General features: G+C 38.0%; 1 protein-coding gene across 3 annotated transcripts in view; it reads left to right on the top strand.

The window, feature by feature from the left end:
* The window catches only part of LDB2 (LIM domain binding 2), a gene marked incomplete at both ends in the record, with an annotated part of 220,375 nt that overhangs the window by 76,529 nt on the left and 126,876 nt on the right, over positions 1–16,970 (top strand). For all 3 annotated transcript variants that reach the window (XM_080637091.1, XM_080637090.1, XM_080637092.1), the window contains one exon: positions 706–808. In XM_080637091.1, the coding sequence (XP_080493217.1) occupies positions 706–808 (103 nt within the window). The remainder of the gene's footprint in view (positions 1–705; positions 809–16,970) is intronic.

Raw genomic sequence — 16,970 nt, 5'->3', positions numbered from 1 at the left:
GATCACCTGTATTGGTATACTGGTATAAGCTTTATATTGTACATTATATTAATTCTTGCTATATGTATTACTGTACCTCTAACTGTACATAGCTCATCTTAAAATATTGTCTTCACTTCATGTAACATGGAAAGTAAAGATTTCTCATAACAATTAAATTTAAGTAACTACCTGATATTTAATCAACCTGCAATGGCATTGTATTTATTTTAAAGGCATTGGAGTGGAATGGCTATTACATTTAATTTCTAAATAACTTTCTTGTCAGCTCATGCTGATAATTGGGTTATGTAGCATTATAGAATTGAGTACGGAGGGTTTTTTTTCATTATTAGGATCAAGCATTTGAGATACACAGCCCTGAAATAGGGGGAGAAAGTCATAATTGCTATATTTGCAACTGGTTTATAAAACCATTTTTTAACATTTGAAGAAAAACATATATTTATGAGTATGAAAGTCATTACGTTTTTATTGTGTGCTCGGTAAAATGAAAGTTTCTTGTGTAATAAACTAAATGTTTTAGCTTTTTGCTTAAATTAGAACAAGAACTTTATCTAGGAAAATGAGTTTGAAATATCATATAAACATCTACATTCCAAAATCACAGGTGAAGAAGCACAAACTGTATCTGAACTTCTTTTACAAAAGATGAACATATTTTCATTTTGCCTCCTGTTAAGTGAATGATCTGTTGCTTCCTAGGATAGTGACAACCTCTGGTGGGATGCCTTTGCAACTGAATTTTTTGAAGATGATGCAACTTTAACGCTTTCATTTTGTTTGGAAGATGGACCAAAGCGATACAGTAAGAGATATATTTTTTTATTCTAATTTTGAGCCTGAATTTCTAAACACAGTTACCTGTAAAAGACAGATGCAAACCTGGCAATGAGAAAGCCCCTTGTTTGTTTTCAGTGACCATCAAGTTCCTTTAAGAATTGCATGGATTGGGAATCCATTTTTTTTGAGGAATTCCTCTGAATTTTATTACATGAAAAATTATTTCCTGGTGGAGTAAGGCAAATAATCCAATATGTTATTTGGAATTTTTCTATTAATTTTCTTTGGCTATGCTTGCATTCTGCAAACATTTGCAGTGTTGAGTCCTGTGGACAAAATTGTTTACACAAAGGGAACTTTGTACCAAATTTTGGTATCAAAAAATATATATATACCAAAAGCTATACCCTTGCTGGTTCCGTCAGCTCTGTGGATCTGTGCTGTTTGCACACATTAAGGACCTATCCTGCATATTGTTTGAACAGCAGTGGAAGTCTAAAATACTCTCAATCAAGCACTAAATGGAAGCTTGAATAGAAGTGAAGCAGTGAATAACTCTGATGGCATTGGTATCCATTTCTGAGCAGGAAAAAGGAGTAAAATTCATCAAATAGTTTGAAGTGAATAACTCAGTCAGCTTTAGCACTAAGCAACAGAGAGATAAGTAAACATTGAAAAACTGCATTGCCAATTGTTTCACTCCATTCAGAGTGACCCCTGCTTCACGGTGACAGCTTGTGCTCTCTACTTAGTGCTCTGAATCCTGCAAGGTTCTTTTTCATGAGAGTGACTGATTGTTGGTGTATCACTCACATACTCCTAATTCCTTTTATCAATTATCTCAGGTATTTATTTGACAAGTGTTACCTTCTCCTGGAGAAAAAATAACAGCCACTTTGAACGCACATTCTGGGATTAGTGTTGACAGAATTGCAGTTTCTTGCCTTTCAAAGCAAGTGATAACTCTGTAAAGGTCCTCAAATTACAGCCTGTAGCAACACTGGTAACAGCTGATCTGTCCTGATTAGGTTGAGTCAACTTGTCAGATATCAGATTTGCTAGTTGTGTTATCAGTCCAGAAGGCACAGATGCATCAGCCAAAAAGCAATTAATGTCCAGTTAGATCAGAAGGAGTTGTGTTTCTGGAAAACAGTGCTGCATATGAAAGAATTTGTCAAACAGTAAAATATTCCTGTTGTCACTAATGCTTGATAATGGTTGTGCTATCTGTAACTGGGATGGTTTGGTACGGGGCAGTACTGTGGTTCTTAGCATTGTTGCTGATAAGTGTGATTGAAAGATCAAATTACTGTAGGCATGTTTTTAATAGTGCCTGGTACACAGCATATTTTCTCTGGTTTTAATTTCTGACATCTGCACAAACTGTTGTTGCTTTTGGTGTTACTATTCTCAACATCTAGAATTAAAGTTCAGCATTTAGGGCTCTTTCTGTTTATTCACGTTTCCTTTCCTTCATTAGTAAAAATTTATGTAAGCCTGAACTACAGTAGTAGTGATTATTTCTGACATGAGCAGTATTCCTATTTAGCGATACTCTAAAGAGCATGCTTGAGCTGTTCCAGTCTGGCATTTCCATTGCCATCTGAGCAGGTTTTGAGAGCAGCCTTGGGGGTGCATGTTGTTCAAGTTGTCCTTCCTGCTGAAGGGCACCTCCAGCATTGCCTGGGGAGGGTGCAGAGTGGAAGTTGTGTGTTAAGAGCAACCCTTTCTTTCTGCCAGGGAAGCTTGTGTCCAAAAAGATGTCTAGGAGTTGAGAACCGAGCAGCCTGCTCCCCTTTGGTTGCAAACGTTAACAGGAAGTTGCTTCTACCTGTAGCAGGTCCTTGCTGAGCACAGAGACCTGATCAAGGTCACGGTTTTGTGGGCCCAACCTGTTTGCATGCTCCATTATGTCTATGGTCTTTGTACCTCCTAAAGACCATTATGTCACTCAGTACCTTTATTCCAAGTAACTGGTGAAATCGTTGGGCAGTGGGCTGGTGGTAGGCCAGAACATAATGAGTGGTGCCATCACCGTGCACTGAGTTCTAGACGAGATCAAACTGAAGTGCCTTGTCTCCACTTGCACTATCCCCAGCAAGACACCTGCCTCCTTTCCCACTGTGCAAGCTCTTTACTACATAGTGGGCATTAAAGACATTGAAGCTGGCTGAGAGGGAAGAGAAGAGACGAATTGTTCTTACTCTTGCAGGCACAAACAGTAATGGAGGCAACCAAGATTAAGCCCCAGAAAAGAGAAATAGGCATCCTTTAAGAAGTCATTTATAGAGTTGAAAGTGATGAAAGATGCTGGCCTCTTGCCTTTGCTGCAGGATTCAGCTCAAAATTGCCTGCCTTTGTGTTGCTTCAGCCTCTGAGAGATTTGCTTACATCTTTTGACATTGGTTGTGGCTGCCACCTTGTTCTCTTTCCTTTGGGCAATGGTTTCCCTCTTTGGGAAACTCAAATATTTTCTTCTGGAGGAACCAAATTCCAGGAAAAATCTTGTGGGGGTATGTGAGGAAAGGACAACTGGTGTTATATTGTCCATGGCGAGAATTTTTCAGTTCTCAGTCCTTTTTCTTTCTTGCTGTCTTGATCTCTCTGGATCTTGCCTTAAGCCACCAGAGATGAGGAGAAGCATGGTGTTTTGCTCTTCTCTAATCTTGATGGTGGTTCCCAGACCTCTCAGGGGGCTTCCTTTCCATGCTTGCTTTAAACTTTTCCTTTCCATGGGTTTCCTATTGCAGCCCCACCTCTGCCCTCTGTTTTTACCTGGACAGCCCATTCCCCACAGCCAATGCAGATGTTCAGAGCACATGAATCAGGCATGTAAATCATTGTCTCTGTGTTATAAGGTTTTAAAAAATAATACTTTTATTTGCCTTCCATTTCTTTTAACTTTTAATATACAGTCCTGTCCAAGAAACTGCAAGGGTTATAAACTCACTTTGTTTTGTCTCGGAAAACTAAGCTGCTTATTTAATTTCATGGCCCCAGACTGAAGCTTTGTGGAAAACACCAAATATTTTTAGGCCTGCCTTTCACATTACTGTGTTTTACAGTATTCCTCCCTATACAGAGAAAACTTGTTTGCTTCCCTTTGCTACTCTCCCTCTTAAGTCTGTGGTGTTTTTCCTTGTCTGTCAGCTCTGAAACTCTTTATCTTGTAGGGGAAAACAGATATGGGTCGAGATGAGGATTTGAAGTCACTGAGCTATGTTTACTTCACTTGGCATGAGACAGCACAATGTACTGATACTTGAGCTAGATTTAAATGTGCCTGTGTATCTATATGGCACAGCACGTAAAGATACTTATGCCCTGGGAAGAGTAGAGGTCTGTTGGTTCAGTGATCCACCAGTGCTAATTAATTTGATTGCCAAGTTTGTTAGACCTACACCACTTATCTTTGCAGAATATTATTCTGCCTTGGATAGATGTGCACTTGAAAGCTCAGCTCAACTTTTCATGCAGAGATTCTCTGTCAGACCTGAGATTGCTGCTGTGCCCGGCTCTGCAGCTTTTTTTGTCTTTCTTCAGTATTTTATTTCTGTAGATGCAAGAACTTTACCTTCTGCAATTCTTCCTCCCTGGTGCAACATTCCAGAGAGAAGATAGTATCTTCTTTCAAACATCCACTGAAAATGTATGTTTTTCTCCTGCTTGCTTATACCCTTCAGCTGTTTTTCTGTCTATTATCTATGAACCCTACTCACATTATTAAATTCTATGTTGAAATTTAGTTTTAATGTGAAATGCTACAGAAAATATATATTTTAATGAAACAAAGGTGTAAATTATGTGTGTTTTCTGTAGTCTGGCTCTTTTGGCCACAGTGAGATAGGGAGAAAGCTCACACATTCCAATGTCTACAGTCAGGGAAAGATTTCCCAATCCAAAGAGATGCTACCTGTTTTAAACTGCACTAATTATATTCAACAGAAGATAAAAGTAAATCCATGAAATTCATTTTACAGTGAAAAAGAAATTTGCTTTAATTTATTATGCCCTGATTTACTGAGTTAAGAAGTAAATAGGATTTAAAGAAAACCGAAAAAGAAAATATGCCTAATGGAGCAGATTTTTTTTTTTCCTTGTTGTGGATAAAACATTCATTTCCTGTTAAGAGCCTTCATCCCTCTAAAAGAGTAAATACTAGACTCTGATCCATTGTTGCCCAGGTTCTTTGTTTCTTAGAGACAAAATATTTCCCGAACAGATAAGAGAAACAAGTTTGATTGACAGCTCTTAGCAGAGTCTCATCAGCTGCTGTGCTGACAGCCTGGTGATGCGCACTGTGCTGATGTGGTAGGGACTGACAGCTGATTGACAGCCCAAGACTGTGGAGACAGGAAAGATGAAGCATGCTCAGTAAGAATAATGTGCAGTGTTTATGCAGCACTGCAGAGAATAGGAGCTAGAAAGTTAACTCTTTCTGAGCAGAGTGACTCTGTAACACATAATGGATGCACTTGCCACTGTGCAGAAAATTAGAGCTTGTCTACATTTCTCTTCTGTTCACTAAATGCTTTCTGTTCATGGAGGAGCTATATACTGTGAGGAAGCAAAAGCATGAGCTATCACATTTGTAGCTGTGAAAAAATTTCATGTGTGGTAGGTATAATGGAGCCCTCAAAATGGATTTATTTAAGCCTATAGGTGTAGAATGTATTGAGAATTTCAGGCACTTTTTCTGGATTTCCATCACCCAATTTTATATGCTATTGCATAATGTTACACAGCAGCAAATTTCAGAAGGAACCAGTTGAGCTCTTTTGCTGTGTGTATCCCTAGAAAAATACAGTGATTTCAGTTTTATTGTTGCTCTGAATCTGGAGCTGATAATTGAATATGGATTTTGTGTTACAATTGCTACTGCAGTTTGTGTTTGGAATGTACAATATAACTATGCCATGCTTTGCATTTTAGGCAATTATTGTTCATTTTCTCCATTTTGTGCATGAACCCTGCTTGATTTTTCTTAATTTCTTGATTTTTTTTTTTTATAATTATGAAGTTACAGGTAGAGTTTTCTGGGCAATAGTTTCAGAGTACAGTGAACTTTGGGCTAAATGATCAAATCAGCAGCTTTAAAGAGCTTATTGAAGTTTATCTGTGTGCCTTTAGAATACATTAAGTAGCTGTATTGTAGACATTGCTACAAATTATTTAGTGAATATAGTGTGAGTGCGCTGTAACAGATTCATTCTACCATTCTTCTTGTTTATAACCTGTGCCATACAAGTAACTTTCCAGCCCTTTGTCAGATAACTTCTGCAGGGGTTAATGGTGGAAAGCTACATTTAGTGGTCATTTCTTACAAGGAGAGAACATAGCTTGGAAATAAACAGAGAAAGTTTGCTACACATTACCCACTTGTTTAACCATTGTCACAAAGGTGGTTTTGAGAGGCCAGTGTGCTGCATTGTCACCCCAGGTTTCTATAAAACTGTTGTCTGGCTTCTCTCACATAACTCAGAGAAAATTAAATTTGCCAAGAGAAACAGATTGTAGTATTTCCAGGAATATGCTCTTTCTTTTTCCTTTCATTTTTTCTTCCCAGAAAAATCCCAGTTGTTAAACATGATTTGAGCATTCAGGTACAACACAGAGTAAATTGGCCTAGCTTAGGCAGGCAGATTATTCTGTGTGACTGCTTGGTCTTCACCTCTATATACCACTCTTCTAGTCTTGTTTTTTTTCTTGGCAATACTTTAGAGTTTAATTTCTTAACATACATGAAGATTTCATTAAAATCATGCCTATCAGGTCCACATGTGCCTGTGGATCACCACTAGAGCCTCTACTCCCCCCCCCCAGTTAAAGATTTCTGATTGAGAATTATTTCTTTAAAATAGTGGTTTAAGGAGTTCTCAGTCCATTTTACAAATGTTTTAGCAAAACTGTATAATAGTAATTTTTATTAAGAATATAAGCAATGCACTAGTAAGTCAAATGCATTACAGGTGTCTAAGTGTATTACACCTATGCACTTATCTTTATCACCCAAACTTTTGTAAGCTCATCAAAGAATAAAATGAGATTTGTTTGACAAGACCTATTTTACATAAACCCATGTTGACTGGCATTAATTACATCTCTTTCACTTCAATCTTCATCAGTTAAATCCTGTATAATTTTTTTCTCTATTTTGTCTGGATTGATATCAAGTAAGTGTATTATGTTACAGTTACCTGACTGTATAGTGTCCCTTCTTAAATAGCAACACAACAGTAGTGTGGGGTTTTTAATTCCCTCAATAGTTCTTTATTTTTAATTATTATTTTATAACACCAGATAGAAATGTGTAAAAGAAACTCTTAGAACACCTAATCTTAAAACATTTACTCATAACAGATAGATTTTAAGATCCTTCTTAGCTGCTGACAAACTAAGAAGCATTTTCATCTCAAGATCAACATTCTTTCCAAAGTAGGACAAAAGTTTGTATCAATGTTAACGAATTTTCTATTTCTAAATTAAATTAGAGCTAATTAAATTTTGAATAATATTCAAGGTCCTTCTTTTTTCCTTTAGCCATACATACAGTCATGGATTGTTCACTGCAGTCTTCAGCATCTCATTCTAATATTTTCTATTTCATAATGTGTTTTTACAGATTGTTTTTCCATTTTTTCTCTTTGCTTTTCATACTGTATTCATTATAATTATCATGGGGTTTTCCTTCTAATTATTGCCTTATTTTTTCTACTAACTTTTTTTTTGCCAAAGTTGTCTTCTTTCTCTCATTATAGTTGTAGCTTTTGGATATTTTATCAAATATGTTTAACAGTTTCTTAATTTTCGTGCAATTTTTATCTGTACTTTTTCCCAGTCAGTTGCTTTAGTGAATCCAGTATTTTGAAGCATCAGCTGTATCTCTCCTACTGATTGGGATTGCCTTTTCTTTGTCTGTACTGAATGCATGTTTTGGATGGCATTTGTACAGAAACATGTGGTCTGATTGGAGAATGCCTGGAGGGAAGCAAAAGTTTTTAAAATAAGACTTACTCAGAAAAAATGAAAGAATTTGAGTTGGTGTGTCTATAAAAGAGAAGATATGGTGAAAAGGAGAAGGGAAAATGGGACATAATAACAAGACCTATCAAGAAAAGGCATGTGATCTGTTTCCTTATCCATGATGAGCAGAAGATGCTAGCCATAAATTGCATTAGAAAAGTACATTGAGGGGTTAGTTCCTACTGATAAGAAAAATAAGGTGCTGGAACAGATTCCCTGAGGAGGCTGTGGAGCCTTCTCCAGCCAGGGGGCTGTGTTTGACCTGCATCTCTGATTCCCTGGCATCACTGGTCTCAAAGCAAGTGCCAGCTTCCAGCCCCCTCTTCAGTTCAGTCTCAGCCATCATAACAAGTTCCAGAATGATTTTCTTATCTTGGGTGCTAAACTTTGTGTGAGAAAAACCACCCTACTATTTTTCATATTTAACAACATGAATAATGTTTTTGTAATACTACTGGCTATGCAAGACTTCCTACGCAAATTTCCCACTTATTTCCTTCAGAACATGTATTTTTCTCTTTCTCCATATTACTGACAGGTGCTGAAAGAATAATTCCTTCAAGTTCCTGATTTGCAATTAGCAGGTATGAATTAGACCTTCACCTCTGCCTGCTGCGGACTTGTTGCTTAGCATAATGTTCCTGTACTTCTTAGCGATTGATAAAGGACTTCTTCACTGTAAAGTGCCACCCATGTGCAATGTGTGTGCATGCACATATGTACACACATGACCTCATTTAGGTACTCCAGGGAAAGGTTTATTAATCAATGTTCTATCAATCTCTTTTTCAAATATCTTGCAAATAAATAGAAGGTTTTAGGTGTCTTACAAATGGGTATCTCAAGTCTCTTCTGCTTGTTACTAAGTATGTTATACAAATCAATGTTGGAGACCTATGTCTGTAAAGTGGCACTTGGTAAAAGGGTTACTAAACTCCTAATGTGAATATTGCACAATTATATATAGCCTCTAATTGCAATGGACACTGAAATCCCAGTCAATCAGATTGATTCTGCTGCTATATAAACAGATTAAGTGATAAATCCTCTTTAGAGAAATCATAATATTATAGGACATGATACATTGTAGGAGTCTAGGATCCATTCAGAGAGCAGGGAGAATAAAGGCAAAATTAATATTAAGAGAATCACAGTGACTTACGGGGTTTTTGACTCCCCAGTACAAATAGTCCCTTTGTTGTGGTTGGCTTTGGTTCACCCACTTGGTCCGAAATATGCAGAGTTCAGTTCTTTCTCTCTGCTGGAGACAATGTTATTAATGTTAATGCGGTTAATCCCTGCAAAATAATGAAAATCAATAGCTTTTTTTGCACCAGAATATTAAACAACTTTTCACTATTACAAACTCACAGTAAATTATTTCTTTCTTTGCATAGAGTAGTGGCAGTTGTGAAGAACTGGCCAGTACTTTTTCTGTTCTGCTAAGTAACTGGCAGGCAGATCAGTGTTAGGTTTCAAATGGCTTCAGTACATTAAACACAGATCATAAAGGTGTTTTTTTAAATGAGAAAAAAAAATGCTGCTATGCTGTTTATTATATTTTATACGAAATTGAAACTATTCGGTTGTTATTACGTCAACTTTCAAAATTATCAGGTGATTTTTGAGATGGTCAGTTAATATTTGTTACGTTCTTGCAGAAGAATGTTTCAACGTACTTTACAGAGTTCCTGTAAGAAACAAGACTTAGTCTGAATATCCCTCCAAACCTAAATTTATGAGTATCTTTGCCTTAGTAGTCAGGGAATATTTTTCTTCTTCATTTTTCATTTTATTTCTTTTCTTTATTACACTTATGTTGTTTCTTTTTCAGAAGTGAAACACCCCACTCTATGAATGACCTAAGCTATACCATAAAAACCTGGAAACTGTGGCAGAGTGTATTTTCATGTTGTCATCTCATTTCTAGACCAAAGAGGCACTTAACTAAGTATAGTAGTTTTTCCCACAACTGTTATAAACTATAATACTTTGGAGCACATGGATTGCCTGAAGGTATTAGAAACAAATTGAACTTTTATAGAGCACTGGCAAACTAAACAGTGGACTATCAGATTTTTTTCTTCCCTTTTTGAATCCTCACGTGTAAGTGAATCAGAATATGAGTCCTAATGGGTCTGGGAGTTTTGTGTATTTTATAGTAATTTTATAATAATTTCAAAAATACTATATTGTGTATATACACTTAACACTGCAGGGGGTGGAGTTGCAGAACTCACAGCTCTAGGACACCAGCAGGACAAGGCTTGTAGGTGCCGATGATCTTTTATAAGTTCAGATGTTAAACGCTCACCACAAAATATGACCTCCACCCACAGACTTACTCTCTCACACATATATGCACACACAAATAGAACATAGTCAAATACATAAATGCGCATCTTAATATAGTGTTGGGTTTATTACACAAATATGCATGTCTGTGTTTACTGTAGAAATGAAACTTTTACATTGTATTTCAGTGGTGCAGTAGTGCTGTTCCACATGATGCACCTGAGTTTTAGGCACTATGTATTTACTGTAGTGCGTATTTTTAAATGGCTTAGGAGAATACAATATGCAACATCACCAAAAATTATGAATCTTTATAGAAATACATTTAAACTGGGTCAGCTGCAGCACCATGATTAGTAGAAATAGAGCCAAAAGCTGACTCTGGACACTGAGATACTGTTCCAGTTCCATACTGGAAGTTCCCTTGAATTAATGTAGCCATGATTTTTTTTAAGTCTGCTGTATATGAGAAGGCTGAGATATTATACAGTGGTTATCGTTCTTTATCATATTGAATTCTGAACTTCAAATTATATTACCTTTAAAATGTTGCTGACATTTTGCTGTTCCACTATTCTGATGCATGCAGGTTTTATTCCTTAGTATTTTAAGTTCATTCTGGTGCATATAGCAGTGTAAGCAGAACCTTGCGTTTCTTGTCTCTGCTTGTTTTCTCGGAGGAGTGGATTCTGTGGAGTATTCGTTTAGGATTTTTCAAGACAAATGCAGTCAATATATAGATCCTATTAAAAGTTTACATCAGAGAGGACAGTTTATAGGAATACCTGTTGGATTTAGAATGGAATGATTGAGACGTGTGATATTCCCTTGATTTTGTGGAGTTCAAACTACTCTTTTACTGGACTTCTGTGAATGTCTCATCTCCTGAAAGACAGTGATCAGTGCTCAGCTATACCAGCACAGGAAGAAATGGTGATCCAGGTCCAGTACTCCAGAGCTCCACATTTTTTGAAAGATCTTGGCTTCAAGTCACTGAAAGTGAGTGTTACATTGATTTTATATTGTATGGGAAAGCAAAGAGAAGGAGTACAGTCTAGCTCTGATGCAGTAGCGTTAATGGCTTGGACTGCTAAGGAGATAATGCTGCATCACATTCAGTTATGTGCAACCTTGTGGTTTCAGTGTGTAGGTCTCTTCCATTGCTATGACCTAGCCAAGATATGGTTGAGAAATGTTTATTGCTCAAGGATGCCATCACATTGTTGTGGTTTAAGCCCAGCCACTCAGCCACACTCTCACCCCCTTCTTCCCCCCCCCCCCGCCCCGCTCCCAGAGGGAGGGGGAGGAGAATCGAAAGAATGTAAGTCCCATGGGTTGAGATAAAAGCAGTCCTGTAGCTAAGGTATAACACAAACCACTGCTGCTACCACCAATAAGAATAATGATAAGGGGAATAACAAGAGAAGAGAATACAGCTGCTCACCGCCTGCCAACAGATACCCAGCCTGACCGAGCAGTGAAGTAGCCCTTCTGGGTAACTGCCCCCAGTTCTACATCCTGGGCATGACGTGCTGTGGTATGGAATACCTCTTTGGCTAGTTTGGGTCAGGTGTCCTGTCTCTGCTTCCTCCTGGCTTCCCCTCCTCCCTGACAGAGCATGAGACTCATAAAGTCCTTGGTCAGAGTAAACATGACTGAGCAGCAACTAAAAACATCGGTGTTATCTGCGCTGTTCCCAGGCTGAAAGACAAAACCACAGCACTGCACCAGCTACTAAGTAAGAGAAAAATGACTGCTACTGCTGAACCCAGGACACAAATGCAGTTTAGCATTGGACAATGTCGTAGTTTAAGCCCAGGCCATAAATTAGAACCACGCAGTCTACTTCCCCCCCCCCCCCCCCCCCCGAGGGATGGGGAGGAGAATCGAAAGAACTCCCACGGGTTGAGATAAAAACAGTCCAGTAACTAAGGTATAACACAAATCACTACTGCTGCCACCAACAATAATAATGGTAAGAGAAATAACAAGGGAAGAGAATACGATACTGCCCGCCGGAAATGAGCCCGACAGAAAAGAGGACGTGCCCTTCCAGGTAACTCCCAGTTACATCCCCGGGCATGACGTGCTGTGGTATGGAATACCTCTTTGGTTAGTTTGGGTCAGTGTCCTGTCCCTGCTTCCTCCCGGCTTCTCCTCCTCCCTGGCAGAGCATGAGACTCACAAAGTCCTTGATCAGGGTAAACATTCTGACCAGCAACTGAAAACATCGGCTTTATCAGTATTATTGCCAGGCCGAAAGTCAAACCCACAGCGTTGCACCAGCCACTAAGAAGGAGAAAAACTGACTGCTGCTGCTGAATCCAGGACAGGCAAGAATCTAGGAGATGTCTTTTCCATACCTCTAATCCAGAATGAACTGCTTGTTTGTGTTCCTTCAGTCAAAGGGATTAGCACTTTGACCACAGTGTATTTAAAGTGCTATACTTTTATTATCCATGTTGCCCTTTTCAAACCATTCAGCTTGAAACAGCTGTTTTTCATCTGTGACTAGGGCAGATCTTAGGATTTTGCTGTTTTGGATGTAGTGGACAAATGTGTGCAGGGAAGCGCCAGTGGACAGCTATCTGATCAGCAGCAGCTTTTGAGTCACCATCATCTGTGCAGCTCACTGGATGCCTGAAAGTAGATGCTGACCATTTTGTTATATCTTTTAAGCTATTACTCCCATCTCCATTTGGCTATGAAAACAATACAATTTTATCTAGTCCAGAAATACTAAACTACTGTGTAATTCAATTTTATTTTTGTCTTTAATGTCTGGACCTGAATTAATACAGCATTACTTTTCAGACTGATATCAATCTTGTTCCTTTCATTCAGACCCAAATTCCTTTGTAGTACATGATTTAATTCACTAAAATAAGGCAGAATGAAACCCTGGGTCAGGGAGCATGAAACTAACATATTTTTGGTGGCACATGCCATAGCAGCACTGTTTGTGTTTCCCTCCCCTCTTTTAGTGGCTCAGAGACTTTAAAACTTTTTCACTCTCAAGAACCGGTATTATCTGTATTTGTTGCTCCCTCTCAGCCTTAAGGAAAAATCACTTCATCCATTATTAAATTATATTAAAGAGATTAAAAATACATTTTATTTTGTAAAATCAAGTCTCTATGATTTATTTTTTTTAAGCAACCCTGAACTCAAACCAGCTTGTTATTCCCTAACTGAGAATCCATGCTTTCTTTTGTGGAAAATTAGTTTTGATTTGACAGCTATTTTTGTTTCAAGATTGTATGCACACCAGCTTTTCTGCTGAGGCTTGGCTCTTAGGGACAGTTGCACATGCATGGCTGGCTATGCATCAAATTCTTTGATCCAAAGGGATGCTCCAAGTCATGGTTATTAAAAAAAAAAAAAAAAAAAAAAGGAAAAAATTCCAAGCAGAGAGATGTTGAACCAGGACATGTCCTTGCACCAAGCAAAGGTTGATCAAGATGGAAAACAAAGGTGTTTCTGCCCTTTCTAGGCTGTTTCTATTCAATATTCTGTTTTTCTTCATCATGCATGCACAACTAAATTGATTGAAGTGGTTAATAGTTATAGATGAAATAGAGGATATTTTATACTGAGAAATGATGTTTAACTTAGCTTAGTAAAATGTGCATGATCTGTAATGAAAATTTGTGTACAACTTGATAACTGTGTTATGGTAAGGAGAAGGTGCTTGAATAAATAGAAAGGAAACTTTTGGGCAATAATTCTGACTTGGTGATCCAGCATCTCCAACCACCTTCAGACAGGTAGAGCTTGTACTGTTAGCACTTTTAGGGGCAGTGTGTTGATTTAAGGTCATAATCTGTTGTTCAGTATAGCCAGAGGATACGTTAAAAATTACTAAACAGTGCAGAGTGGTAAAAGAGGACTGAAGAGCAAAACAGCTGGTGTTGAGGACATGACATCCGCATAGCACATGTTTTCTTAGTTTACATTGGTCTAGGTCCAGTCCAGTCTAATAAACTAAATGCCTGTTAATGGCTGGCATGAACTATGTGCATTCCTGGAGTCCATCTGATTCCTCCTTGTGAAGTGAATCTAGTGTGTGGTCTTGGACACGTCTCCACAGCGCAGACGAAAGCTGATTTGGCCACTGACTGCAGAAGAGTGGTCCTTAACTGTGCTAAAAAGTGAGTGTGAATTTAGCTGTGGAGAAGGAACCTCTGTGATAATGCCTTCATTAAGCATCTCGCCAGGTGCCATATCTGGCATCCTGGGCAAAAAACTTGGTTTGATTTTACTTTTGGTATCATTTATAGCATAGAGGGAATAACCCTTTACTCTTCTCTCTTGCTTCCAAAAGAAGCATGTTTCTCTTGGAGGGGTCTATTCTACATATTCGTCATTGATCATGTTCCTGCGGTAATGCTGAATGCTTCTTTTCACCCATCAATTCTCTTTAATAATAACAAAGATAAAAGACCTATTTAGAATCTGATGGTGTGATTCTACAATGTAGAGCTCAGATACAATAAATACAACTTTAGCTGCTCCTATCAATAACTTTTTCAAAAGAATGTAACCGATATGTCAGTAGAAATACTGTAGACTGCCATGACTTGAAATTAGTATTAATATACCTTGATGTGTCTCTTGATTGTAGAAAGGTGCACACGTATATCTAGATCATAGTAAATTTGTATACTATCAAGTTCATTTGTGCAAATATATGTGATCATGTAATTACAGTCTACATTATTGCAGTATAGATGCACAGGGAAGCAGGATTAAGATTGTGTTGTCAGCTTCAATTTGAACATCCCTTGGCATCTGAGCGCACTGCAATGTCACATTAGCTTCTGGTGAAGCTTTTGCTGCAGCTGCGAGAAATGGGATCAGTGCCTGCTTCTCTTTGGCAAGTCACTGCTATCCTAAACCTAGGTACATGGACCTGCTTATTCTGAGCAGTGCATTGGTCACCCGCAGGACACAAAAAAAAGTATGAGGAATGGAAGTCCATGGGGAATTTTAGCTAGTACAGAATATGGCAGCAGAGCTTCTAGGCAGAAACGGCCAGTGAGAGCTCTGGCACTAGTACTCAGAGCAGGGCATCCTCTGGAACTGGTCACCACTAGTGCATCTTTCTACAAGGTAAAAATGAAGTGTCCTGTGAGACAGCAAGGACCAGCTCTCTCCCTGCCTGCACCGTTCCAGAACTGCCACTTCTGGAGAAAAAGGACTGACCCAGCTCTTAGACCTCCTTCTAGAAAGGAAAAGAATGTCAGTATTTGATGTTTGCTTGTTTGTACAATGTGTCATGGGATAGTCATTCAGTTCTGTTTAAGTTGAATGACTGTTTAAAGACATTTTGTATCTACTAATATGCAGAGACAAACAAAAAATATCATTTACATCATGTTAAAGCCATTTTTAAGAAAGGCTTTAATGAGATAATGTTGGAGTGTATGTATTTTTTGGCTTGCACTTCTTTCCAGTTGAGTATTCCACTCTGTCATTTCTTTGTTAAAGTTAGTGTTATTGCAATTGCCCAGCATTTATAATTTGGCTTTGTGAAATTGATGTATTTTCTCACCAGACCCTGACACATTGCTCTAGACCTGTTGATAGGATCTATACTATACTAATTCTGTGTGCTTTGAATTTGCAAGCAAAAGTTAGCAGGATTGAAAGGAACATCTATGAGTCCTTTACCGTGAAATTTTGAAACAGTTCTAATATTAGGGAAAAGGAGCTGGAAACCTGGATCAGACAACTGTGTCACGATAGCATGCACAGCTTTTCATGTACACATTACTATCCAGTTTTCATTCCTACTGAAGAACATTATGGGTTGTTTGGTTTTTTTTTTTTTTTTGCAAGCTTTTGAAGCACTTATGTCTGTCTTCTTTATACAACCATAGTTATACTCTGATTTTTGTCACTGTTTTACTTCATGAAAGATGCTATTTGACATGTCTAGCTAGTTTAGTTATTAAGGAAGGAAGCAATGAGAAAACAGCATCCTAATATGCTCGAATTACATTCAAGTCAACAGTGCTTGTGCGAAGCAGTGCTTTTGCTTTATGCTCATATACCTTACCTGTGCAATGAGGAGACACAGGGGCAAAGACCAAATTTTCAAAGGCAGAGAATATTAGAGCCATTTTTATAAGTGTTCTTGTAAGCTCTCTTAATATGTCCATGACTGCCAGTGAGGCGTTGGAATGGGTTGCCCAGGGAGGCTGTGAATGCTCCATCCTTGGCGGTGTTCAAGGCCAGGTTGGATGAGGCCTTGGGTGGCATGGTTTAGTGTGGGGTGTCCCTGCCCATGGCAGGGGGGTTGGAACTAGATGATCTTAAGGTCCTTTCCAACCCTAACTATTCTATGATTCTATGATATACAGCCATTTGAGGAAAAGAAAAATCACCATTACAACCATCATGTGATGTGTTTAGAGTCTCACTATCATTTATGAAACTTACATTTTTGCCATTTCTTAAAATAATTATTAATGTTTCAGGTTTCTAGCACAACTGACTTAGTAAAATATCATGTGTATAGAGATTTCCTATTTGTAAAGCAGTCTAAGAAAGATAATATTTGATTGATAACATATGAGTAAACCTGCTGTTTCAGACCATGTAGCTGAACGTATTTTATGAAAAAATATTAAAATACATCTTTCCTCTAAAACAAAGATAGGCCAAAACATCAGGAATTATAAGAGCCTTTCTGCAGGTTCACAGCAGTACAGCAGTTCTCTTTCATTTGATAATTACCTTGTTAAGGCAGTGTCCAGCTAGCTCTGTATCTTCTAAAGACAAATTATCTTCTCATTAATTCATGGCAGAGCTCCAACACTCTTCATCAAGATATTGCTCTGGAAATTTAACTGAGTTTTAGATTT

Source organism: Psittacula echo (genome assembly GCF_963264785.1).
Source record: "Psittacula echo genome assembly, chromosome: 1".
NCBI lineage: Eukaryota > Metazoa > Chordata > Aves > Psittaciformes > Psittacidae > Psittacula > Psittacula echo.
Note: the sequence above shows the minus strand (reverse complement) of the source record. Positions and strands in the feature narration are given on the sequence as shown.